At 55.6% G+C, this 24962-nt stretch overlaps 7 protein-coding genes across 7 annotated transcripts; 1 reads left to right on the forward strand and 6 right to left on the reverse strand.

Annotated features, from left to right (window-relative positions):
- Window positions 1-273: 273 nt before the first annotated feature.
- MAM_05804 (uncharacterized protein) lies at window positions 274-1956 on the reverse strand (the record flags this gene model as incomplete). Its single annotated transcript, XM_040824602.1, has 1 exon — window positions 274-1956. One exon carries the CDS (start codon window positions 1954-1956, stop codon window positions 274-276), a length of 1683 nt encoding a protein of 560 aa, XP_040677284.1.
- Window positions 1957-2703: 747 nt separating this feature from the next.
- Window positions 2704-4521, reverse strand: MAM_05805 (ATP-dependent RNA helicase; the record flags this gene model as incomplete). The annotated part of the gene is made up of 1 exon (XM_040824603.1): window positions 2704-4521. The coding sequence occupies one exon, from the start codon at window positions 4519-4521 to the stop codon at window positions 2704-2706; it is 1818 nt and encodes a 605-aa protein (XP_040677285.1).
- Window positions 4522-5214: 693 nt separating this feature from the next.
- On the reverse strand, window positions 5215-6033 carry MAM_05806 (Spherulation-specific family 4; the record flags this gene model as incomplete). Its single annotated transcript, XM_040824604.1, has 1 exon — window positions 5215-6033. One exon carries the CDS (start codon window positions 6031-6033, stop codon window positions 5215-5217), a length of 819 nt encoding a protein of 272 aa, XP_040677286.1.
- A 2640-nt stretch (window positions 6034-8673) lies between these two features.
- Window positions 8674-9960, reverse strand: MAM_05807 (uncharacterized protein; the record flags this gene model as incomplete). The annotated part of the gene is made up of 3 exons (XM_040824605.1): window positions 8674-9294; window positions 9362-9645; window positions 9717-9960. The coding sequence occupies 3 exons, from the start codon at window positions 9958-9960 to the stop codon at window positions 8674-8676; spliced, it is 1149 nt and encodes a 382-aa protein (XP_040677287.1).
- A 944-nt stretch (window positions 9961-10904) lies between these two features.
- On the forward strand, window positions 10905-12290 carry MAM_05808 (Transcription factor Iwr1; the record flags this gene model as incomplete). The annotated part of the gene is made up of 3 exons (XM_040824606.1): window positions 10905-10974; window positions 11034-11984; window positions 12061-12290. 3 exons carry the CDS (start codon window positions 10905-10907, stop codon window positions 12288-12290), a joined length of 1251 nt encoding a protein of 416 aa, XP_040677288.1.
- Window positions 12291-13901: 1611 nt separating this feature from the next.
- Window positions 13902-15013, reverse strand: MAM_05809 (uncharacterized protein; the record flags this gene model as incomplete). Its single annotated transcript, XM_040824607.1, has 3 exons — window positions 13902-13978; window positions 14064-14774; window positions 14866-15013. The coding sequence occupies 3 exons, from the start codon at window positions 15011-15013 to the stop codon at window positions 13902-13904; spliced, it is 936 nt and encodes a 311-aa protein (XP_040677289.1).
- A 7276-nt stretch (window positions 15014-22289) lies between these two features.
- On the reverse strand, window positions 22290-23024 carry MAM_05810 (phosphoglycerate mutase family protein; the record flags this gene model as incomplete). The annotated part of the gene is made up of 1 exon (XM_040824608.1): window positions 22290-23024. The coding sequence occupies one exon, from the start codon at window positions 23022-23024 to the stop codon at window positions 22290-22292; it is 735 nt and encodes a 244-aa protein (XP_040677290.1).
- Window positions 23025-24962: the final 1938 nt, after the last annotated feature.

The following is a 24962-nucleotide window of genomic DNA, read 5'->3' on the forward strand; positions in this document are numbered from 1 at the left end:
TAGATGAACCAAATCACCACGTTGGCTATGAGAACCCGGTCACCGGGGTAAAAGTACGAAAACGGCATCCCTACGCACGCCCGAGGAATAATTGATGCCGGCTTGGTATTCCGTAAAAATTAGCACATGCCACACAAATCACAATACCCGTGTCAGTAGTCACCGGCCTCTTTCCCATCCTGCGCCCATACTCCAAGCAGCATATGCACCCTCTCATCTGAATTCTGACCGCCGTGACGCCGTAACTCATCAAGTCTCCCTTTGAGACAATCTTCACCGCGCCCCCGGCGGCGACGACTCCTCGGTGACCTCCTCAAACGACAGCTCCCACTGATCTACCTCTTGAAACTTCCTGCTCGCTCTCTTCAGCTCGTCCGCGTTCTGGACATGGTCCGCCACCGACGCTCCCGTGTCAAACGTATCGTCCGGCAGGGGCTGGAACTGGCTATTCTCCTGCTCGTCTTCGCTTTCATTCTCCTTGTCCTCGTCGGGGCGAAGCGTCTTTGAGGCTGTCCTCGCGGAGCGCCGTACAGAGACGGGCGTATACTTTGGTTTGAGAACATTCTGCCCCTGCCGGGAACTGCCTCTGCTCGGTGGGCGACTGCCCTTTCTGCGTCTTGGTCTGGCATCCTGGCCACCCTCTCCGCCCTCGTCCTCCGTGTCATCATCGGAATCCTCCCTGTTGCGCTTGTACCGCCGCTTAGGGAGAAGGCTCGTGAGATCGGCGGTGGTGAGGGGCGGAGACCGCTGGTGTTTGGAGCCCCGGGCCCGGGCGACATAGTTGGGCGAGTGCGTCAGGGACGGCGGCGAAGAGGCGTCAGACAAGTCGTCCCTGTCGTTCCTGAGTGGCGTGTTAACAGATGGGCGGCGGCGTTTCTTGGCGAGCGTGTGGATGTCCGGCCAGACATTGTCGTCTGCTTCAGAGTCGCTGCTGGCCGGGGGGGCATTGATCTCATCCATATTGTCAGGCGTCATGGCCCTGGCGGAATGAGCTGCGGGCGGCGACGGCGACGCCAGCTCAGAGAGCTCAGAGTCGCTGCCGATGTCTATGCCGCCGCTGGCTTCGACCCTGGCGACTTTGTCTGGTCGAGGGTTTTCCGATTGTGCGTCTCCGTCGCTCTTTCGCTTTCTGAGGGATCGCCTACGCCCCGAGGGCGAGGGCGAGGGCGATGGCGATGGCCTGCGTGCCTCATGCTCCTGGCTGCGTCTCGATCGACGCCTCTGGTTCAGCGGTGTTGACTCGGCTTCCGGCGCGAACTCGCCCTCGCTTTCAAGCTCAAGGTCCCGTACTACGCTTCCCGCTCTGCTGCTCGCCGCACTGCCCGCGGCGCTGCCCGTCTGCGACCGGGCCCGTCGAGAGGTAGCCAGGATACTCGGCTCTCTGGCGCGTCTTCGGAAGACGCCGATGTTGAAGGAGGAGCTGACACCGGAGGTGTTGGTGCCTCTGCTGCTAGGCCTAATGGGAGGGTCGTTGCGTCCGATGATGCTCGACTGGCGAGATCTGGGTCGTGTCTTGAAGTGGCCAAGCCCTGCCGAGGAGCTGGCCGCCGAGCGCGGAGCTTCAGGAAAATCCCCGTCCGCAAAGCTGTCGTCCAAGTCGCCAAACACGTCGTCGTCGGCCAGATCCAAGCCGGTGGTGTCCCTCCTCGTGGCCGGTGTGGCCATGGCGCGGCGTCCAACTTCGACCGAGCTTCTTGTGTCGTCGGGCCCAGTTGTGGACGCGAGGCCCTCGTTCGCAAGACTGTCCAAGGGCAGAGCCGCATCCCTTGTTCGATTGGCTGCACGAGTAGCATCTTCCTCGTCAAGGCTCAGCCGAGCTCCCGCGGATCGCGTCGGCCTCGTGCGGGCTCTCGTGCGGCCGCGCTGTTCATCATGACCATCTGTCACGGCAGCAGCTTGGGCTGAATTTGGGTCCTTGGTTGGCGGCGCTCGACGCGCCCGCTTTGGTCGTGGCATAGTCTAGCGAGGCACTGCAGCTGAAAGTCGATGCCAGCGGAGCAGAGACGCGGGAGAAGAGGGCGGAAAGGAGATTTTGTGCAATGCAGCCGAGGTGTTGTGACTGCGTGGAGATTTGTTGCGCGTATCGAGGAGGATATTTTTGAGGGCGAGGACGGGAGCAGTGCTTGGACTGAGACGCGACGCGACGCGGGCCGGGCGAGCACTTTGGTACTCCGTACCTGTGGGCGTACCTACTAACTTAGGTACTTACTTGAGTAGGTGCGTACTTGGGGTAGGAAGGAACCTAGCACCACCACCTTAAGTACCTACCCAAGCACTTCAGTGCCAACCAGGGTGCCTTGGGTACTTGTTAAGTAAGTACCTACCCAGGAGGTACCTAACCTACTTCGTACTCAAGTACCTAAGTTACTTGGCACTCACCTAAGTACCTAGGTACTTACAGTAGCACAGATTGACTGGCCCGACTTGGCCTGGGCCGGCACAATCAGAGCTCGCTCCAGGACAGAGCACGCGGAATAGTAGTAGCAATCGCACCTTGCATCCTTCTTCATGAATGTAGATTTATTCCGTATCTTACACAATACATCAGGGTATTTTTTCCAACAGTACTGCTGATTCCAGGGGATCACATGTTCCGGCCGGTCCCTCGCCCGCGTCCACGTGCATCCCACCCTTCCCAGACCTGCCCATCGTGCGTGAATACATTGTTACACGCCAAATCTTACAATAACACCATCTCCCCTCTCAAATGAGCGCCTGGCCCATGAACATGCTATTCTTGACCTCGGAAACGACATCTTTGCGGTCATCGTTGCCAACGAGAACGATGCCCCTTCCACGACGACCCATCCGTCCGGCTCGACCCAGCCGATGGATGAAATCAATAGTGGTGTGCGGGACATCGTGCAGAATGACGTGCCGCACAGCCACCGTGTCGATTCCTCTGGATGCCAAGTCCGTGACCACCAAAGCCTTGACGTTGGACAGGGAGCGACGCCGTCCCGTGGCTGCCGCGGGCGTGGGCGTGGCAATTCGAAGTGGCTCGGGCGAAGTGAAGGTGCTTAGGACTTGGCCGTGCCGTTTCTCCGGCGTATCTCTGTGAAGTGCCTCGGCGTCTATTCCCTTGGATCGCAGGTACTCTGCGAGCGCCTCTGTCTTCTCTCGTTCATTCACAAACACCAGCACGCGACGCACATCCACCTCGCCCTTGACGGGGAATTCGTGCGCCGACGCCTCTCTGCCGATGGTGTAGATTGCATCCGCACAGGCAAGGTCCTTGTTGTTCCGGTAGGGATCCTTCGAGACGTCAATGACGCCGAGTTGGACTCGTCGGGGGATCGCATGCAGGTGGGGCGTGGTGATGCGCGTCATGTTGGGGTAATTCGTCGCCAGGTAATGGTTCAGTTTCCTTGGGATGGTGGCGGAGCAGCACACGAGCCTCTTCATGGACGGCATGGCCCGCGCAATGATGCTCGTGGTGACCGGCGCAAAGCTTCTGTCGAACAGGGAGTCGGCTTCGTCAACAATGAGGTGAGATACTCGAGATAATATGTTTGGGTCCGAGTCGGCAATGGATGCCAGCAGATGAGGGGTGGCAACAATGACATCGACACCCTTGGGCCCGTAGAGGTTGCGCTGGATCCGTTGTGCTTTGAGATCCGAGGACAGCATTTCCGTCTTGAATTTGGCAACGTGCGACAGGGACTTGGACACTCTCATCACTTGCTGGGCAAGCTCGGCGGTGGGGACCAAGACAATGACTTTGGGCCGCGCCATTGTGGGATGTGGCTCGTCAAATGGCTTTCCCTTGAAGCCTGCAGCCTGTTGCCGGGTCATTTCTTCCTCGAGCCGCTCCTTGTACGCTTTGATGTCTGGGTCATGGGCTTCGGCGAGTTTGAGGGCGTCGATGGCGGGTAGCAGATAGGCCAGCGTCTTTCCTGAACCCGTCTCCGCGGCCAGCAGGAATGACTCCATCGCGTTGCTGGGCGTCTTCTTCTCTCCGGGGCCTGCCTGTCCTAGTAATGCGGGAATGGCCAGGCGTTGCACGGGCGTTGGTCTAATGTCCACCAGGTTCTTGAACAACTCCTCTGTCACCGCTGACTTTACAGCAGGTAGCAGGTCGAACTGATCGAACGTGTCGTAATGAGACATCTTGTCCTTGAGGGTGGTCCTGTGTCCGTAAGGAACAGTAGCCAAGGCACGCTGCATCTTCAGCGCCTTGCGATGGTCGGGTGCTCGTCGCTCATGGCGTCGGGAAGCAGTATCGCTGTCGCCTCTTCCTGACGACCCTCGCACCTCCCTGGGCGCTCGGTATCGGTCGACATTTGCGACTCGCCTGTTCATGCCAGCGAAGGGGCCATCGACTGGAGGGCGTCTCGACTTGTGCTTATCGGCGGAGGCAGGGGGTCGATGGACTCTGTCGGAGAGAACCATGCGGGATGGCCTCGCCTTGACCAGCCGCGAAACGAAACGCTGCGCTGGGCGCGGCTGAAAGAGGGCGGGAGGTGCTGTCCGACGGCCGAGGGTCGAGGTGCACAATGAGCAGACCAAGCCGGGCGCCATTGCGTGTGGTTGTTGCCAGAGAGCACCGGCGGCGGAAAAGGCTGCCGCGACGCTGATGTCTGGACTTGGAGATATGAGTTGGGCCTTTTTTTTTTTTTTTTTTTTTTGGTGGGCCCATCGTTTTCTAGAAGGTCCAGCCAAGGCTGGTTGACACATGCAGCCCAGGGGAATTGACTGCAACTGTCTGCAGGCAGCGAGGCGCTGATTGGTGCGTCCGAGCTTGTTGTATTTGCACGCCCTTGGGTACCCCGCAACACCATGGCTGGTTAGGGTTGGGGTTACCATGGCCGGCGAGAGCCAGAGACACTTACCTAGGATTCATTGTCATCCAACCATCAACCATCTGCTGAGTGCTTGATGCATTGGCGGGCCGTGAGAATAAACAAGTTGGCGGAGAACAGGAAGAAAACCCGGCAAAGATGGGCGGGATGCCGACCAGGTCGGCCACTCACTACAAGTACAGTGCACGGGGAGCATGATGCCAGTCACGAATCCTAGTCTCGAACAGACAGCTTTTGCAAGTCCCCCGATCCTGATTGTTTTGCCGTATCAAACTCGTTGGGTTGAAATTCCCCAGCCCTGCTACAAGTAATACAGGATGACGCCCACAGCCATCCGCATGGTCTAGACTCTAGACTCTACACACGGCGCAGCAACTCTCTGCGCAGACTCGACAACCACATGGTCCGGCAATCAAGACAAGCCCACGACATTCTCCCAAATGGTAGCTGGCCAGGCCAACATGTCATTGTAGTCCTTTGAGCAAAAGTACGCCCACGCAAGCCCTGTGTCCCTGGCCGTCTGGAGATATCTGTGCACCAGTGCTGCATCGGCAAGACTGCCATCAAAGGCCCTTCCTTCAAAGTAGTTCAATATCACGGCCGCCTTGCCCAGTCTACTCGCGGGGATGTTGGCCCTGATCGTCTCCGCGTCCTTGTACTGCGGCAAGCCCGAGCAGTTCAGGCAGCTCTCAAAGGCCACGACCACGTCGCAAATGTCGTAAAACTCGTCGGCAACAGCCTTGCCAAAGTTGCACGTCACGGTGACGGGCCTCCCGAAGACTCCACGTGTGTATCCCACAATGTCCCTCATGTAGGCAGCGTTGGGGGCAGACTCGTCGAAGAAGATGCCCTGGACGGAGATGTTGGACGCCGAGTAGGCGTCCCAGCCCTTCCACGCGGCAACGTGCTGCTTGACCTGGACCGGCGAGAACTGGGCGTAGTTGGTGCGCACATAGCCAATGGGCCGCACGTTGGGGTGGGAATTCAGCTTGGTCATGCCCTGTATGTAGTTGATGTCGTTGTTGCCGGGCTGGAGAGTGTCTCCGGGCCCGTTGTGAGGGTTGACGACGGCCAGCCAGGACAGCGACGGGTTGGAGGCCGCGGCGTTGAGGGCAGGCGCCCAGTTTGCCGCGCCGTCGTCCCACGTTGCCGCTGGATAAATGTACAGCGGGAAGATGAGGCCTGTTGCTGAGGCCGTCGTGGCCAGAGCGGATGTAAGTAGGGGGCGCATATTGGCGGTTATACGTGACGACTTGACTGGCAACTGAAGCTGCCAAAGGAGGTTAAGAGGAAGAACAAGAAGATAATGATGATAAACGATGAAAAGAATGGTACTCACAGGCCCTCGCAACCGGTAGGCAAAGTGCTACATGATGAGCATCGTTATATAGAAAACCGTCCGTACACTTCTGGGCTGTGCATCATGTCCAGCAATCCGCGCCCTTTCCTCCAGCTTCACAAGTCCGCGGGTCATCGTCTCTCCTGTAATCTCACCGGGCCATGAAATCAACAAAGGCACGGGGCAGCAGCCATCCTGTTTTCTTTCGAAACACACGACCGAGTCCCACAGCCACAGCTCAGTGGCGGCCTCTGCTACAAACAAGCAGGCCACCGCGCGGAAGCTTCGAATCCAGGGGCCTGCAATATCGTAGGCTTTTGACGAGCGTGTTGAAGTGTGGAGCGAGAAAAACGCCGTGGAAGGGGTCGTCGCCGTCGGTTAAAGCGCCCCGTTGACCGGATTCTAAATTACCTTGGGGACCGATTCCACGCAACCCTGGACGGGAACTCCGTTTCCTCGCCGGGGAACAGTACCGATTCACCCTGATATCTTGTCACGACGCCACTTCCTGTACGTCAGAAAGAACCCCCTGGCGTCGGCGTGGCCCAGCTCGTGCGGCGAGCTCTGTGTTGGTGGCTGTCCATGAGCTGGTCGGATTGACACGGTGGCGGTCTCGAGGGCTTGTCGAGGGCTCGGTTGAGGCATCTAAACGTATGTAGATGGAAGCAAGCAACTCTTCTTGCTCGAGCTCACCGAGTGTGATTGGAATTGGACTTGCTGGCCGGTGCTGGACGGCGGCAGGAGGCTTTTTTATGGACAGACATGGTGTTGGAGTGAATTCAAACGAATTGGAGGCTCGCTGACCGTCTTGCAGATGCGTTTGGAATCAGGAAGTTGAATTTTTCTCTTTTTTTTTCTCCCTAGGCGATTTGTCAGGTTGATGCTCATCATGCAGAGACTGTATGTACCAAACCTGTATTTGTATTGTATATATTTTCGACATGCATATTTGTCGCATAGGATACAAGGTGGCATACCGCACAAAATAATGTGTTTGTGGCCGCACCCATTTTTGAAGTGACAATATTTCGCTCCGTCATGCTGTCAAAGCAGCACAGCACAGCACAGGTCAAAGAATCCGGATAGTGGCGACCCAGCAGCGTCATCATCCAATATTACTCCTGTCACAGTGAAATTAAAAATGCGCCATATGGCTAGCGGCCTTGCTGTGTGAGGAGACGGTAACTATTGTGCGAAATGCTTGAGCCAAGCATCCAGCAAATCCAGTTTGTAAGCACGAGCGTTTTGCACGAGACAATGCAAAAAGGGGTGTGTAGACTGCACCCCGCAGAGGTGTGAGTCGAGCAGCAAACTCGTCCTGCTCCTGCTCCGCACACCACACCCCAGGGTCCTCCGCTCGCCGTGCGGAGTACCCCGTGACCCAGGACCGATAGACTTCAAGATTGAGTGCCGGGCTAGATCTTCTTCTCACCTGACGTTTGCGATACAGTGTACATTGACGGGCCAGAAGGTGCATGTCGGTCCTTCCGCTCTGCGGCATCTTACAAGCATGCACTCCTTCACCAACGTCAGATTCGGGACAAGGGTGGCCGTGCTGCTCAATGTAATAGCGGTAGGTGGACAAGCCGTTCTCTAGGTACGTGCCGAGTTATGTAACTATGTACTCGAGTACTTTGTTCTTGTGCCCCGAACGGCCCGTGCAACCCATTACATGCCCATGACAATTGGCGCGTTTCGAAGCTTATTGTGTGAGCTCCTAATCAGCGCAGCATTGATGACAGCCGTGGTCCCTTGTTGATAATGCAGGGTACGTTCAATGAGTTGTAATCCACCCATTGCTGGGGGAGCGACCTATACACCCGCCGGACCCTGTAACACTCTTATCCACACGTGACTTCTCGCTTACAATTTCCAACGTTGACAGCATCGCCCCTGCAAACGCTTTCGGCACTCTGTCTGGCACCACGTCTTCCCGCCCGTGTGCTGTACAGATGTAGTTGAATATGTTATGACGAGGCTAGAGCAGCAAACTTCTGCCGCTAGGTATGAACCCCCGACACGGTGGAAGTCGGTTCATGCCCGTCAAGGTGAAGGCACGGCGGCCTACGCGTATGTCACGATAACGTCTGGCTTTCGATCAACCGAGGCAAATGTGCCCTCCTGTTGAATCAGACTCTCACGACTGTGCGCTTTTGATGCCCGAGTTTTGAAGGTTTGATACAAGTTATAAGATTGGGTTAAAGAAGACATTTCACAGAGCCATGGAACACTTGGCTATAAGAGTTTCCGAGTAATTCGTGCGCGCTAGGACAACCCAAGTCCAAACACCACATCACGTGTTCTAGGACATGGCGGTAAGTTGTACCCAGCAACGTCACAGATAGATGAGAACTGAACACTGAGCACTGATACGAAGCGTCGTGCGCCGCCGTGGTCTGTTTAATGACGGGGCACGCCACACGACTAAGCAATACAGTGCGATGCAGATAATAAATGAAAAGAAGAGAGAAGAAGGAAAATAAATACCACGTTCAAGGCGCCATTCGTGATGCTCTTTGTCAGGTAGCAGCGTCACGCTTTGGCAGGTTTCATCACCAGCCCACTATCCTCGTCGGTTGTGCTCCCGTCGCCCTGCGTTCCAGTAGCCTGTGTCTCCGAGTCGTATTTCGTCCCGGGGCTTACGTCCCCAGAGGCTTTCGGTTCCTCGTCAATGCATTCCAATGAGACTGCGGATCGCGGGCGGCCAAAACTACTTCTTGAGGCCCTGTTGTCTTGCTTTCTCGCTGATGTTGGGCTCAGCTGTCCACCATTTCCGTCCAAAGAGTCCAGGCTCGTCCTTCTCGACGTTGCGGGGGTGGAGTGCTGTCCATCTTCAAAGCTAGATCGGCCCTCGTCTGTGCTCGATTGAATCTTTCGCAAAGTATCAATCACGGATGATTTGTCAGAGGGAAACTCCTCCAATGTGGGATCGTCGATATCCACATCCCCAAGACTGCAGCCACTATCTGACACCATGGAACTGGGCGACTTGGGGTTCTTGCCAAAGTCGTCGTGGTCGAGACCGTCATGGACAAAGTCGTACGCTCCGAAGGCCTCATGAGCAAACAAGGGTGTTGCCATTTCTTCCTCCACGGCCTCGTTCTTATTCACGCGTACCCGGGCGGGCATCGGTGACGATGTTGTGGTTTGCAGCTACTGGCCCATCAGTGTGAATGTCGGGACAAGAGAGTTGGCCAGAATCTGTCAAGAATGAACTCACCTCGTCGAGCTTTGCCGCCGTATCAGCAACCTCTGCAGCAACCTCTGCAACTTCCTTGATGGGAGTCCCGGATCGATGACCCGCCGGTCGTGCCTTGTCCTGGAACGCATTGGGCAGCAGCGACTTGGGGCCCGAGGCTACGATGGTCTCCTGGCCTGGTGCCGCGGGGGAGCCGTCGTCCAGCCGCTCGGTAGCTTCGACGAGCGGCGTATGAGCCCGGCGTGCGGCGTCGCTAGTCATGGGGACTTTGAGCAGATTGCAGGGCTTCCCCAGGTCGTCTTTGACTTTTGAATTTGTTAGCGAGACGCATCTACTGGCGCACATTGCATCACACGGCGCACGAAGAGTAACGAACCGACGGTGGCATGCTCATCCAACACCCAGTCGTCCTGGTTGGCGGCTTTGAACTTGTAGTAATACTCCTTTCCGGGCTCAACAGGGACTTGAATAGTAAAGTGATGCTCTCCGGATTCGTCAATGACGCCGTGCATTTCCTGCAGTTCCCAATGCGGATCAGCGAACGAGCCAGCTACGAATACTGGAGGCGCGAGGCCTCGTTTTCGATAGCTGACGGTTACCGGCACTCTGTCTGTGGACATTGTGTTTGACAGCGACTGCCTTGATGACGGCTGTCTGCTCGGTGGCGAAGGAAGCAGCACCCATCTACTGTCCAGTGTCGGGGGGCGTGACGTCGTGTTTGGCAGCGAGAGCTCAAGTCGACAAGAGTGTTTGTAGTTGCAAGTGCCAAGTTTCCGACCAGGTCGAACAAAGAGTCGGGCGTTGGTCGGGTCTGGCGGCATCAGCGAGGCCAACGGTAGGTTTGGAAGATGGGGGAGTCAATTCTGCCGTCCCCGCGCCCGGAGTGGCGGCACGGAACGTTGAAGCAATCTCAAGCTCCTCTGGCCACCAACTCGACAGCTCCCAGCCAGCTTGATTCATCGACCCGGGGCTTTCCCCGCGTTGGGCTGGCAGCCATGGATGTTGGATGCCTGGGCGCGCTGCTCAATTGGATGATGGAACTCGCGGCTTTGGCCCATTTGGGTGTCAAGAGGCCATGCGACTACTCAAGTACGTCCACGAGTTCGGAGTACAAGCTCGTGGCTCTGAGGTCCAGTACTACTTGCTCGGACGGGCTCAATCGATGTGACGTGGCGCGGCACCCGATGCCTAAGTACCTCTTACTTCTTAAGTACTTAGGTACTCAGCACTTAGGTAAGTACGGAGTACCTAGGTACCTAGGTACCTAGGTACTTAAAGTTAAGTTCGTTGACAGTACCTAGAGTACGGGACCCTCTTCAAGTCAACATCGAAAGTCGAAGTCGAGGTTCGGCCCCACATCGGCCCTAGCTTAGGTATGTACGCAGAAGGCATAGGTGAGTGCAAATTGTGTCAACTCCATGACCAAGAATATCATAGCATCTTGTTCACACCCGGAACCCCTTGCGTTATCGAGGCCCCAGACTTCAGGCTCCAGGCACTCACTCCGTCGCACCTCTGCGCCTGCTGAGTCTCGACTTGGTCACACGCCGCTTCCCCATCCACCATGTCAATCCCGCCACAGCTTATCCGTGTGAAGCGCAAGAGGGTCGACGAGACGCCAGTCACATTTCTTCGTTGGTCTTTGAAAAAGATAACCCCTGACTCCCTTTTCTTTGCTCACCAGTTTTTGCAGAATTCGATCAAGACTCCAAGCGTCATCGAACCGGAAGCAATTGGGCATACCAGCGTCGCGAAGTAGCCGCTCAACAACCTCGACGAGAGAGCAAATCTACCCAGCCCGTCATTCATGTGTCCCCCCCAGACACCACGCCAGGTCGCAATAAAAGAAAAAATGAGGCCAATACACCGATAAAGCCAGCGCAACACGGTGGCGTAGCATCCTGCCTCCCTGGACCTCGCAGGTTCCGTGTGTCAAAATCCATGTCGGCAAAGGGGGCGACCCAAGCACCTGGTTCCGGAGTCTCCAAGAAGAACAGATTCGGTCCAGCTGTGTTTGTGGAGTCTTCCGGAAGGAAGAAGGCTCCAAAACTACCCGAAAACCTAGCAGCCGGCCAGCCGACACAGCTCGAGAACGGATTGCACAGAGCGGAACGGAACCGAGAGGGCAGCATAGAACAGACGCGGCTAAAGCGGCCAGGAGTAGCAAACAAATCGTGCGGCACAACTTCGCAAAATGCAACTCCGAGCTGGGCTCCTCTGCCTGTTTCATTGATAGACCGTCACAATCAGGATATGGATAAGATAGCAAACGACATGAATGCATGGGTGCTCCACGAGTTGGGTGCCAATCTTCACAGCATGGAGCAGGATAGTAAGCCGTCGAGGTTCAAACCCAAGAGCCCGGCTAAGCGCTTTCACGAACGACACCCGGAGCCTTCTCCTCCCCAGAGCTCCGGGACTGCCATCGATATCACAATGAGTGACCACAGTGATGAAGAGGGAGACGACGACGACTGGGTAATTGAAGAGTACGTCCGCATCCCGGCTAAATCTGTAGCTTTGGACGCGGGCCCAGCAGACGTCGGCATTCTTGTTCTCGGAGACGAGGAGGAGAGTCTTCTCTTCTTCGGGTCAGCGATCGACGAGGATGACGAGCTCGACGAAGACGACGAAGACGAGAATGGTAGGAACAAACACCTGAGACTCAGATCAGCCAGATGGCACAAATGCCTGGGGAGCAATATGCTGACTTGCAAAAGCGGAAAACTACTACACGGCAGACTACCCCGAGGACGAAGTAGACTCTGGCGACGAGTACGGTCGTGACGCCTACCTTTACCGCCACGGAAACAACTCTGACGAGGAGTACGACAACGAGTACTACGAGGAACAGGATGAAATGGCACTCGAGGACGGCGTCGATGACGACGACGAGGCCCGTATGGCACGCATCAAAGAGTTCATGAAGCGAAACTCCGCATTCCGTTAGCGGCCAGTCTCGAACACCTCCTCGCCCCTACTCTCACGCCCTGCCATGCATCACAAATCGCATCTCGCATGATGCCCGACCACAGACGCTATTGATAGCAACGGCTCCCGAAATATGCCCCTACGCAAACATACATGCCTACCCGTCCCGCGAGTGCATGACCCGTCAACAAACGCGCAGCGCGGGGTTCGGCCGGCGCAATGCACAAAGGGTTCCCATGTTAACCACCGCGCTGCCAAAAGAACCACCGGAAACGGAAACGGGTGGGCGGCCCATGGGCCAAAACAAGGGTTCCCCATAGGGTCCATGGGTTGCTCCGTGGACGAACCCACCTCGGCGGCACGAACCCACGATGCGTACCATGCGTGGAATAGATACATGGACATGTGGATACGGAGCAAGAGGGCAGACCAACTGGGTGGGCACAACACCTGGAAGGAAGAGAGAGAGCTGTGATCAAGGGACGGACCTTGGTGGGAAGCGTTCATGCACCCTCTTTGTCGTGCCGGGAACGGAAGGGAAGGGAAGGGAGGGAGGGTAGGTAGATCCTGCTTACCCGCGGCCTGGGCCACGCGCGAGTGAAACGGGGACGACCCCGGGGAGGGCGAGGGCGAGGGCGAGGGGCTTAGCGGCCAGAGCGATGCCGCAAAATACAGGACATGAGAGATCATCTGGGGCGCGGTTGCGTGTGGTTGCTCCGATGAAAGAAGGCACGGGGGAGGGTCTGGGCTTGTCGACAGAACCTCATACAATAATTATTGGACACAGGCCATTATACAATCCGGTCATGTCGTCGTTGAGAGCGAGCTCATGCCCTTTTCCTTTTTGACACGGAGCGAATGACGATGCTTATCGAACAAAGAGCAGAGCCCGTTGCACAGCCGAGTGTCACATTCGTGGGGAGCAGCTGAGATGTGTAATAAGATTTTAATCAATTTTAGGTATATCGTACAGGACTGCCGATTTTGAATAAATAGAAAATATGAAAAAAATATAGGTGGCAAGAAGGCAAGGGAAGGAATGGAAAAAATAAAAAAAAAAAAAACACTCGATTATCTGCCATTATACGTACACAGGCGTCATACCATGTCTCTCGTAGACATAACAATCATGCCGTCTTCATTATGATGTAATGAAAACTTCAAACTTCTCTTTTGGGCTCGTATGCCGCGGCTATAGTCATACAAAGCATTAAGCCAGGCTGAGGACCAACGCCCTGATCCGCCATGCGTCATCAACCTCTAATGCTCGAGGAAACCCCTTGTGGTATATGCATTGCCCCAGTGACTCGGTGTAAGGTGGAAAAACGGACATGAAGAATAGGGAAATGAAGGGGAAAATGAAAAATGAAAAACAGAGAAACAATGAGACTATTTTTTTTTCTGGTTGCTGACGACTGCAGGACATAGGAGAGTATTATACGCGAGGCAAAGAAACAGGGACAAGGAGAGAGAAAGAGAGAGAAAGAGAATGTCGATAACGTTGGGGAATAATGTACATGGAGGCTGCCCACGTCGTTATGAATGAATGTCGTTGCCATGTCGCATTTGAATGTAATTGTCACTTTTTCTTCGTTCAATACTGAGAGAGAAGGGGGGAGGGGGCGGCAATTTAGAGTTTGAGACGCCTCTGCTCCTTTCTCTTTCTTCGTTCTCGCCTGTCACGGTACTGCATTGCTCGCTTTGCGGCTGTGGGAGGCAAATATCAGTACGTCATGCATCATTATATCCTGCGAGGTGCAGTCTGTGCGTGTCGGAGCGAAAATGGACTCACCCCAGTCTTGGCACTTTCGCTTCAATTCGGGATCAACCCAGGAGTAGTGGATGGCGCGTTCGGGATAACGTTGAGCGAGGCCAAGAGGCTCCATGGGCTTGTCCTGGCTGTCTCTTTCGCGGCACTTGATGCTGATGTGCTTAGGCTCCAAGTCGTCCTCGTTTTCAAAGATCAGCCAACCATCCTGGTCCCAAAGTGGAATCCTCTGGTTCATGCGGTAATACCAGGCCTGAAGGCCCTGGACCGTTCTCTCGGGGGTTCGACCAAACATGGCGGCGAAATCCTGCTTGATACGCTGCCACTTTAGTTTCTTGTCGTGCCAGGCGTAAATGATGAAATCGCCTTCTTCGGTGGTGTACTTTTGGTTGATGTGTCGATTCTCGCCGTCTGGGGGAGGGCTGGGGTAGCCGTCTAAGCTGGAGACAGCATGAGTGTAGGCGTCGTTCATCTGGTAGGGGACGTGATGGTCCTGGGAAACGTATGATTGCAACGACGGCAATGGCTGAGGGAGGATTGAGCTTCGTCCGAGGCCGCGAAGTGGTGACGGGGGCGTGTACGGACGAGCAGGGCCGTATGACCTTGCAAGAGCCTCGACTCCGAGGTCGAATTCCTCTAGGCTGGGAAGCCGGACGAGGGAGTTGTTTCTCGGGCTGCCCAGGGAAGAAATGGTGCGAAGAGGAGAGCAGTCTCTAGAGATGCTCGGAAAGGGACCTGGTCATGCGAATCAGTATACCATGGGAGAGACTACTTGGGCATCTATATGACGGTCGTGTCGCAACGACGACGACGACGTCAAACTTACCCTCCAGTTTTAGTCGTGGGCTACTTGACGTAGACTCTGGTGGGGTTTGAGGATGGACCATGGGCTTAGGGAGCAATATTGAAGGGAGGTCGTCAGAGAGCTTTCGTGGGGTATAGCTGTCGACATGAGTAATTGCTTTGATGCCCATCTTGGTCGAGGTGCGAGAGAGCGCCGAAACATGGTGCTCGAGCGGTGCCTGGATTGTCGTATACATTTGGGCAACAGTCGGACTCGCGCAGTCAGGGCGTTTGTTTGTATGTATGGCGGATTGAGAGGTATGCGCGAAGCTTCACCACGTATGATGTCTTGTATCTGACGACGACCACGACGACGATGACGGCTGCGGAGTAGATGCAGATGTAGACAGTCCTTTCAAGACACCACCTAGGCCGGGACGGGTTGAACAGGTCAACAAACGAGGGAGGAAGTGGGTTGCGTGGGTAGGGACGAATCTCAAAGTTATAAAAGCCGATGAACACGAGGGACAGAAAAGGAACGGCCGCTCAAACAAGTAAATAACCAGCCAGCCGCCAGCACGAGGGCTAGAGCCTAGAGGGGTGCCGCGTTCTTGTACTCCATGGACCATCCGTGAGTCCGTGAGAGGTGTCGAGACTCGAGAGACCCCGGCGATGGGAAAGGCGTCTGATGACTTTGCTGCTAATGCACCGTGTTTCTTCTTCTGCCACGGGCCACGGGCCATGGGCCACGAGTCCCCCGTCCGCCTCCCCCGTCCGCCGCCCGCCGTACCTGAGCTGCCCATACCCAGATCAAGGCCGAAAAAGAGGGTACCGACAAGGACAAATGATTGTCTCGAGCTGTGAGAAGGGAAGAGATGGGGGGGAGTCTGTGTCAGTGTCAGTGTCAGTGTCAGTGTCTGTCCGTCCGTGTCTGTATGTGTGTGTGTGTGTGTATGGATGGATGGAGTCGAAATCAAAATCGAGGTGTACGTACTCCGTACTGCCGGCACCAAACGCTCCTAGGTGCCGAGTGCCGCTGACAAGTGCAAAGTACAAAGTACGGACTGCCACTCGGTACACTGTACATGCTGCCTGCTGCCTGCCCCCGGTCGACGTTGGAGGAAGAGGAGATGACCTGCTGCGGCTACGGAGGGCCGTCATTATTACATTACCAACATGGCGTGCAACTAGCGAAGCCAGCAAAAAGCAGGGTGGATCGTCGTGCAGAATCGACATAAACGGTACCTGCGGCAGCGGAGAAACAAAGAAAAACCGCGACGCCTGACGCCTGATACTGTCGAAGCCCCGGTGCTCCGAACGTACACACGTATGCACGCAAGCATGCAATGCATGTGCGTGTATATATCTGTGTATAAATACATGTACTCTGTACGAACGAACGAACGTACGTGCTAGCAGCAGTACATACGCCGTATCAGCAGAGCCATTGCCTGGCCTGGCCTTGCCTGGCCTTGCCTTGCCTTGCCTTGCCTTGCCTTGCTCTGTCTGGCCCGCCTGTGCACCGCAGATGCGCAGACGCCTCATGAATTATCATGCATGTAGCGTGTACTATTCACAGCGCCAGTGGTGGACCGTGGACATAACGAGATGAGGCTAGTGGCGGGGTGCAGTTGGCAGGGGTGGCAACAGGACAATAGACATACTCCGGCCGCACCCTGGGATCTGTTGCTCGTACAATACATTATCAATTGGCCATGGCTGAGTGCCCAACATGAACCGAACTGCCTGGTGCCAAGCCGAAGCCGCATTCACATCGAACCCCATGCGGCGCCCACGGGCAAGGACGATGATGACAGCGGCAACCCAAAACCACAACCACAACCACACCAACACCAACACCAACTCCAGCACCAGCAGCGTCAACAACAACAAAAGCAGCCGTCCCAGAGGACCTTGAATGTCTGTGCTGACTCTGCCAGAGACCTGTCTCCAACAATGCACAGCGAGCTGATGATGCCTCGGGCTATTACTGTACTCTACTCTTCGTCCTCCGCACGCAAGGGGACCGTCATGCCCAAGCCGGTACGCTTGCTAGTTACTCCCTAGTGGTGGCCTGCACCAGACTAGACATGTTGCCGAAACCCTTGCCTTGGCGCAAACCCCTCCCTCGATACGGAGGAGAGGAGACTTTGCCAACGCTAGGCATTTGGCATTGTCTCCGTGAGATGTGAGATGTGGTTGTGTGGAGAGCCGAGCCATCTGGGCCACACACCCGCAATGGTCCAGTCCACACAACCCTCAAACAGCAACTAATAGAGATAGACTTGGGCCTTGCAAGCTTCGGTACGCGCGGAACCAGAGCGAGAGCGCGACAACGTGACAGACGACAGACAACCACATCCGTACACGGCCAAATACGACAAAAGAACATGATCTGCCCATATTTGCCCGCCCGTCCGTCCATCGTGCCGGAGTCCCAGTCCATGGCAGAGTGTCTGTCTGGTGTGCACGAGTAAATGGCACAAAGAACTGTTGTTGGTTCGCCGATTCCTCCTCGGACACGTTACTTCACCGAGCAACCTCGGCTAGGGCCATCTTAACCAGGGTTGCCGTTCCATCGGGACATCTCTTGACTGGATGTGTGACTTCTCTGGCCGTTTGCGGCACGATAAAACGCTCCACGGCTCCTCGAAGGCGTGTGACTTGTTGGCAAACAAGCCAAAATAACCGCAACGTGTCTGCCTAGGCCGCCCAGTAATGCTGGGCCTGCACTGCATTGCTGCGGGAGCGAGTAACGAAGATTGCGGAGCCTCAGCAACCCCGATATCAAACTTGCTGCCAGATACGAGTCCAAACGCAAGATGACATGAAGCTGCGTGCACTGTATCTTGCAGACGGGGTAAAGGGGAAGTTGATTGTTGTGTTCCAGTGTATTCGTGCCCCCTTTGTGAGGGTCAATATGCTGCCATCGACGCCACATTGATAAGTGTGCATGGCTTGGGAGAATGACCCAGGACTTGTTGTGCATAGAAGGGAACAACATCAGCAACAACAACAACAACGGGATCCAGCCTGTAACCACGAGGTCGGGGGTCCCAGTGCGCTGGTTGGTGGTGTTGGCGGTGTGGCTCGCTCACCAAAGAGATGCTTGTTTTTAGTTAGTTCGCACGACACTCTGCGCATTCTCCATGCTATAATCCCAAGGCTTTCTTTTGCGTCTTCATCAGGTGTCGCGGCTGGCCTGCTGTGCGTCCGGTGCAGAGAGAGCATGCCGAATTCTACGCAACACGACAGACTTGTGCTCGGAGATGGGAATTTTGGCAGCGTGCCGAGTCAGAGGCCACGCTGACCGGTGGCTCGGCTCCTGCTTCTGGCCCTGATTCTGATTCCGCTTCTGAATCTGCTCTTGTTTCTTGTTGCTCCGGACCGGTGCCGGCGTTTGATCCCATGTCGGGGAGAAAAAGCCAGGCGTCCAGAACAAGTCGACTCGTCTCAGTCGCGCAGTGGGGGAGAAGCGAAAATAGACCAAACGTCAGCCAAACAAAGGCGGGCTGCCGACGTCCAGTCCAGTTTGCTCCAAGGGCCAGCTTGTCCGTGCTATGACATATGGCTCAGTGCTCAAGTGGACTGTGCTGGTCGGTCGGGGCACCGAGTGCGCCTGGCTTCGTAGACAAACGGACTAGCAGTCGACTAGCAAGCAGAGTCTTGACGCTGTTGCTTTTTTTCTCTCGACAGACGAGGAGGAGGAGGGGTGGTGTTCAAGGGAGAAGTGAGGCAAGTGAGGTCGCGAGAGCTCGAGGTCGCGCAAGGGACACATAGCGGCTGGTGCTCTTTCCTTTTTTGAGCCTCCACTTCGGCTGCCATTTGCCATTCCAACTGCCAAGCCGCTGCCAAGCCCTGGCTAGCCCCAGTCAGCCCCAGTCAGCCCCGGCAACTTGCCATGAGACCCCTGCTCGGGCAAGGGCCGCCAAGCCGAATCTGGAACAAGCGCGGCCGGATGGCAGGCTCCCTTGGCTCCACCTGACCGGTGACGCGATCTGAAGTCTGAACGGCTTCAGAAGTCCCAGGCTTGATTGAATCTTCCGTATGCGTACTCTTGAGTCTTGTGCGCCTTGGGCCTGACAAACAGACGTCGCGTGTTCCTGACCTACTTCATCGCCCAGATAATCAACGCGCGGCTCGAAACGGCGCCGCTCCGTGCCAGTGCTCATGTCGACAATCTCAAGTCCGCCCGCGTCTTGCCTGCCTCTTGATGCTGCTGCTGCTTCTATAGCCAAACAAGTATTTTCATCGCCAACGACACCGTCCCTCTTCATGTACATCGTGAAGGCTGCAGGCGTGACATACGAGCGCTTACTACTAGAAACACGGCCGGTCCTCTGGCACACAGCCATCATCATGCTACCAAGACGCCTACCTACGTGCAGGTGAATATGTCTTCTGCTTGCACCTGACGTTCCGTTGAAGGAGTGCTTCTCTACATTGCACACCAAGAAACGGACTACGACCTGATCTCAAAGATGGTGATAATGGCAACGATTATTATAGCAACCAGCGACCGGCCGTCGTGCTTTCTTTCGGCGCTAAGGGCTTGTCCGTCTCACAGCTACGTACATCAGCCAAGACCTTCAAATTAAACATGGCCCACGCGTGCGCTGCTGCTGCTACTAGTGTTCGGTCTGACAGCATCTTGCAGACTCTTTTTATACCTGGGCAAAACAAATGACTGACGTAACGGCCCCCGTGTTTGCGGCAAAGTTCGCTATTCACCGAGTACGCAGGTACCGTCTGCCACGATTGGATCGAGTCGACAAGCTGGGCTGGCCGACTCCTCCAAGCCTCTTTCGTCGTCAGAAACTATATCTGCTCTCGGCCGCATCCTCTGCATGTCTCAATCAGGATACGGGGACTGGCTATCTCGCCGCGAAGATGTCGATGAATCTTCCCAGCGGCGAAACCTGGCCATCTGGGTGCAGAGAGACAGAAGCGAATGAGCGTGCAGATTCTCATCCGAGTGGTGGCGTCCACCTTTGGGCCAGTCGTCTTAGCTCCGACTGAATGAACCTCTGAGCCCTGGCCCGGCGTACTGCTGAACGGCTCTCGGTGGGCATGGACGGCTATTGTGCATTTCCAGGCCCTTTTGCAGCATCACCCACCCCTCTGAACTTGACCATGGAGATTCGGCTGCCGCGACTGGCTACCTGAGAGATATAGTTGCGCCAGGAACGCAAAAGGCACTTTGCGCAAACAGGGGTAGGCAGACATGTGCCAAAGGGAACAGCGAACAGCTGCCATCTGTGATATTCGGCCCTACGTCAAGGCCGATGATGCAAGGTACGCTCACCTACGTTAACCTCGTATGAAACATCCAGGCAAGGGGAGCAAGGCAAAATCTGGCCGGCATGATCTCCCGGGGACTCCCCCACAACAACGGACCCTGTGCTTGCTGCCTTGCCTGTCTGCCAACCTGTCAGGGTCCTTCTCCTTCTTCATCGCCACCGCCAGCGTCTAGCTGAGACACGTTTGTATTATTCGGCCGTTGCCCCTGTGCCTCGCAAACGTCGAAGCAGCCAGCTCATCACTCGCTAGTGCTACAGCTGCAGCCACGGGGCGTCGGACGTCGGATCTTGGGCTCTGCTCGCGGTGTCGTCAAATCATAAAGATTGATGCCGCAGCCGCGGAAGCCACCACGAAATGATTGAGCAGTACGTGTTCGACAAGGGGTCGACCACAGCAGCCAATGACGATCCACGTGCATCTGCGTTTACTGCCCGTTGCGGCGGCATCCCGGCTACCCGAAATTCAAGTCTGCAATGCAAGAGGGCTGTCATCTCCCGCCCAAATCCCCTGCAGTATCAGATAAATTAACCACCAGGAACCTGGGCATCGATCGGATGGCAGGCAGTAAGTACTAGTAGTAGTAAGTACTGCTGCTTACGGAGCACTCCGTACTGCCTACGCATTTCGCAAAACGTCATGCGCTATTACGCTCATGTCACCGCCGGACCACGATCGAGCCCTTGATATCGACTGATGAGAGATTTACGTAAGCACGAGGATCACGCGGCCAAAGCAAAGACCAGGAAGCGGCCCTCTCACCTTCAACAACGGTCACAGTACAGACAGAGTACCCAGCAGGGCTGGCGGTGGCGTTGCACGCTTCGTCCATTCACGGTATATCAGGCGTTGGGCGCGAAAATAGTGGCAAGGGGGAAGAGGGCAAAAACGAAAAGTCTCCGTTGACGATGGTTTGACGGTGACACAGACGGGTATGGAGCACTGGTATGTACAGAGTATTGTGTGGTAGGTTTCTATGCCCTGCGCAAGCATTCACTGTCCACCGGTCAACACATGTTGTCGTACGAGCGAGCCGGGGGCACGTGGACAAGTTGGGCCATCATCTTGGCCAACAACATGCCGCATTTAGAAACTGATCTGAACAACAACTGGCACAAGCCTGCTCCAGATCCTGCCCTTGGATGGCATGACATCGTTTTCTGTGGGCACCACTTCATCCCTGCACAATTGATGTTGGTCGAGCGTGGAGCTTCAAGAGGCTTTTGTCAGTGCACGAGCCAGACATTGTCTGAAGACTATAGCTATGCTATGTTGGGGTTCTGCCCACCCCCAGGCGAGTCATGGAGGGGGATTTGTCCGTCTTCGATGGTGTTACTCGGACGAACCATTTGGCCACTCGACGACGGAGTGAGTCGACCGTGACAGTGACAGTCTCTCGAGGCAAGGCGTGCAAGGCGTGCAGCTTCCTCCTGCAGTGCAGTGTTGTCGCTCCAGCAGGGAGGTCTCACCATGAGCGCATCATGCTCGCCTCCTTACGTACTGTCCGATACGTCGGGTCTATAGTTTGGGGTCAAGCTCGGTTTGGGACAGCGATCCGGTGCCGGGAAATGATTCATCTCCGGTGAATTTCCTAGGCGCGTTTTCAGCACAGATGCGGAGGGGTCCAAGAAGATGATAACAAACGTAGAGGAAGGCCTCGGACGCGTCCAACTAAACAGGTGCAGCAAACAAGAGGCGGAAAGAAAACGTTGAAATGAGGACAGGACGGGGGGAGAAGAAGATGCGCGTTAGACGCATGCACACATGTATTGCGAGTACGGAGTAGTACCAGAGGCAAAACCAACGTACCATCCTCGTTCCGCGCCTCCACTCAAGAAGCTGCAGTCGCTGTTCAACTCGCAATCCCAACCTCCGATCCGATCCGCCTGCAATATATCTGCAACGATGTCAGCCAAAGAAATAAAAATAAACAAAAAGGGAAAAAAAACTGATACAAGTCCGCCTCGACGCGCACCGCACATGGCACGAATCCCACAGCACCGTTGCCAGTACCACCAACTCCGGCAGAAAGGTTGGGATTTGGGAACGGGGAACGGGTCAAGGTCAAGGGATGAGGCGTTGGGGCTTGCCAAATAGTACGACTAGTCCGGAGTAGCCCTACGGAGCACCCCATACAAGCTTCCCTGAAACCGGGCCAGTCCATGTAAGTTACGTACCTCGTGCCGATGGTGAGGCAGAACGGCGGCCATCGCGGATGTCAGGGATATTGTTTCCTTCAGCGACGCCACCACTGCTGCGGCTGTAGACGCTCAAACCACACGTGTAGGCCTGGAAGTCATCAAGGTCTACGCTGTCCGGGATCAGGCCGGTAAGGATGCGACCGATGAGGATGATCACTGCTGCGTGGCTGCACAGGACAATGGCCCGCGTGCCGTCGGCATCACACTGTCGGATGATGCCCCTCAAGGCCTTGGTGATCCTCTGGTGCAGCTGCTCCAGGGTCTCGCCCTTGGCAGACGGCCTCGCGGTGGACATGTAGCTCTCATCGTACCACGGGAACATGGCTTTGAGGACTCGAGGGGCGGCTGGCTCCGGGTGATCAAACGGCGCTGATCCGAACCACTCACGAATGCCGTGCTCAGGCAGCGTCTTGGTCACCACCGTGCCGGTGAGCAAGGATTTGGGCGTCTCGTCATCGTCCGCAGCAGCCGCAGCAGCAGCAGAAGGTGGTACAGACTGACGATTCCGTGCGCCAAGTTTCTCCCGCTGAAGGTCCATAAACGGCACCATTGTCTGCAGACACCTGTAAAACGGGCTCGAATAGACCTTCTCTACCGCCGGGTCCAGGGTTTCGAGATGCCTCGCCAGCTCCTTGGCCTGGTCAATCCCGTGCGAAGTGAGGGCGGGATCGCCCTGGATACCCGTCGGTGACGGAATGCCCATGTAGGCGCCCGTCTTGGGATCAACCGACCAACTGGCGCGGAACTAATACATGGCGACAACAATAGCAGAGAGCCCACTTGTCAATACAAAGTTTCCTGCAAGAAAGAAAACGCAAATGCCAAATAGAAGGGAGGCAAGCCTGACGAATAGTACTTCCTATTGTCCCGGCCATCGGTAGCGCCACTTACCCCATGTCTGACGACGTATATCTTTTCCAACGGCATCGTCAGCTACTCGGTCGCCAACTTTGCCCCCTCCTGCTCTCCGGGATGGGAGATGGTTGGGCTTTACGGGAGTACGGTGTGGGATTAAAAGAGCCAGCTGCTCCGGCGAACGGGCAGCGTGAGAAAAGGGCGGACGGACAGTTGGAGGGGGAGAGACCAGCGAGCGTCAATCAATCTCGCTACTCGTTACTTCGTACGTCTCTCCCAGCTCGGTGTCGTGATGGCTCGCCGGCCAGCCCCCCCTGAGCCACGTTGGCCACAAGCCGGTGAAGAATAGCCAAAAGGAATCTTCGTCGAGACGGCTTCCAAGGGCGGGTGGTTGGCTGGCTGGCTGGCAGGCAGAAAACGGTCAGGTTTTTGTTGGGTGGTTGAAAGTGGTCTTCTTCACCGGGCGCTTGGACTGGGGGAAACTTATCAGTCCACTTGGCCCTCCGGAACGTTGTCGACTGCGATTCCATGCATCCAACTACTCCGTACTCCGTACCCAGGCACGCATCTGCGCGTGTGTGTGCGTGTGCAATGAGTCCGGCATACGGAGTTACGTGGCCGAGGTTAGACAGAGACAGAAGACAGTGAAGGAGGGAAAAAGGGCGGCGGGGACGACGGAGCCTGACCCACTCAAACCTGGGACCCCCGACCCCCTCCGCTCGAACCTCCCCTATCTTGGCTTGGCAAGTCTTGTTTCTCCATGGAAAATGAGTTTAAAGGAATTACGGAGTATTCCGTGGCACATTCTTCATTTCTTCAGTAGCAAAACCCTTGAACCCAGTCCCGCCGTTTTACATGTGCTCCGTAGTCACGTACGTACGCAGTGCGTCGTCGCATTGTATGACCCCTCGATGCATCGTCTTAATTTGCGTGCAACTGCTCGTGCTGGCACTGGCAAATATTTTGCTGCTGTGCGACGCATCCCGACGCGACGCGACGCAATGCCATGCCATGCATGCAAAATACGTCTAACATGCAAAATACGTCTAAAATTAGAGGGCGTTCGACTACCCTCGCACATGGCGCTGAAAACGCCGTACGTACGTAGTAGTATTCTTCCCCGGTTGTGGAGAAGTGCCGTCGACGACTGCCGTCATCGTCGTCGTCGTCGTCGTCGGTTTTCTCTCCCATTGACGATTGTGACGGTTGCGGCCCAGCCAGCCTTAACCCTCCCCCCCCACCATTTTTCTCTCCCACTCTAACGCAGTACTCCGTACTCATGCATACGGGGTACAAGTCCGAAGACTGTAGTGGTTACAACCTCCTAGTCTCCCTCTCGTCCCCCATGGCTTGTGCATTGTGAAGAAATGTGGCGTAATGGGATATATGACGGCTAGGGGCTGCAATTTGCGACGTCCCGCATGAAGACATGGCCCATGGTTTCAGATTTCAGAGCGAACAGTGCCTCTTCTTTTTGTTTTGTTTTGTTTTGTTTTGTTTTCATGCTGCTTCCGTACTGGACAGGGCACAAGGACCCTTCCCCTTCCACGCATCTGCTACAAGAGGAGAACAATTGTCAGTACATAGTGCCAGGTAAAAGCTGTTCCATTCCAAGATTGTACTTGTTCTATGTAACGCAGGCCATGCACGACTCCAAGCCACGTCAGTGTCGTCGGGACAAATATTGTTTTCCTTGTGGCGTGCGCCAGGAAACAAGTTCAACGCACTAGGAACAGAAGAACTCATTTGGCAAGCAAGGCTTTGACAGTTTCTGAGGGCAGCGAGG

Source organism: Metarhizium album (assembly GCF_000804445.1).
Source record: "Metarhizium album ARSEF 1941 chromosome Unknown scaffold_16, whole genome shotgun sequence".
Lineage (NCBI taxonomy): Eukaryota > Fungi > Ascomycota > Sordariomycetes > Hypocreales > Clavicipitaceae > Metarhizium > Metarhizium album.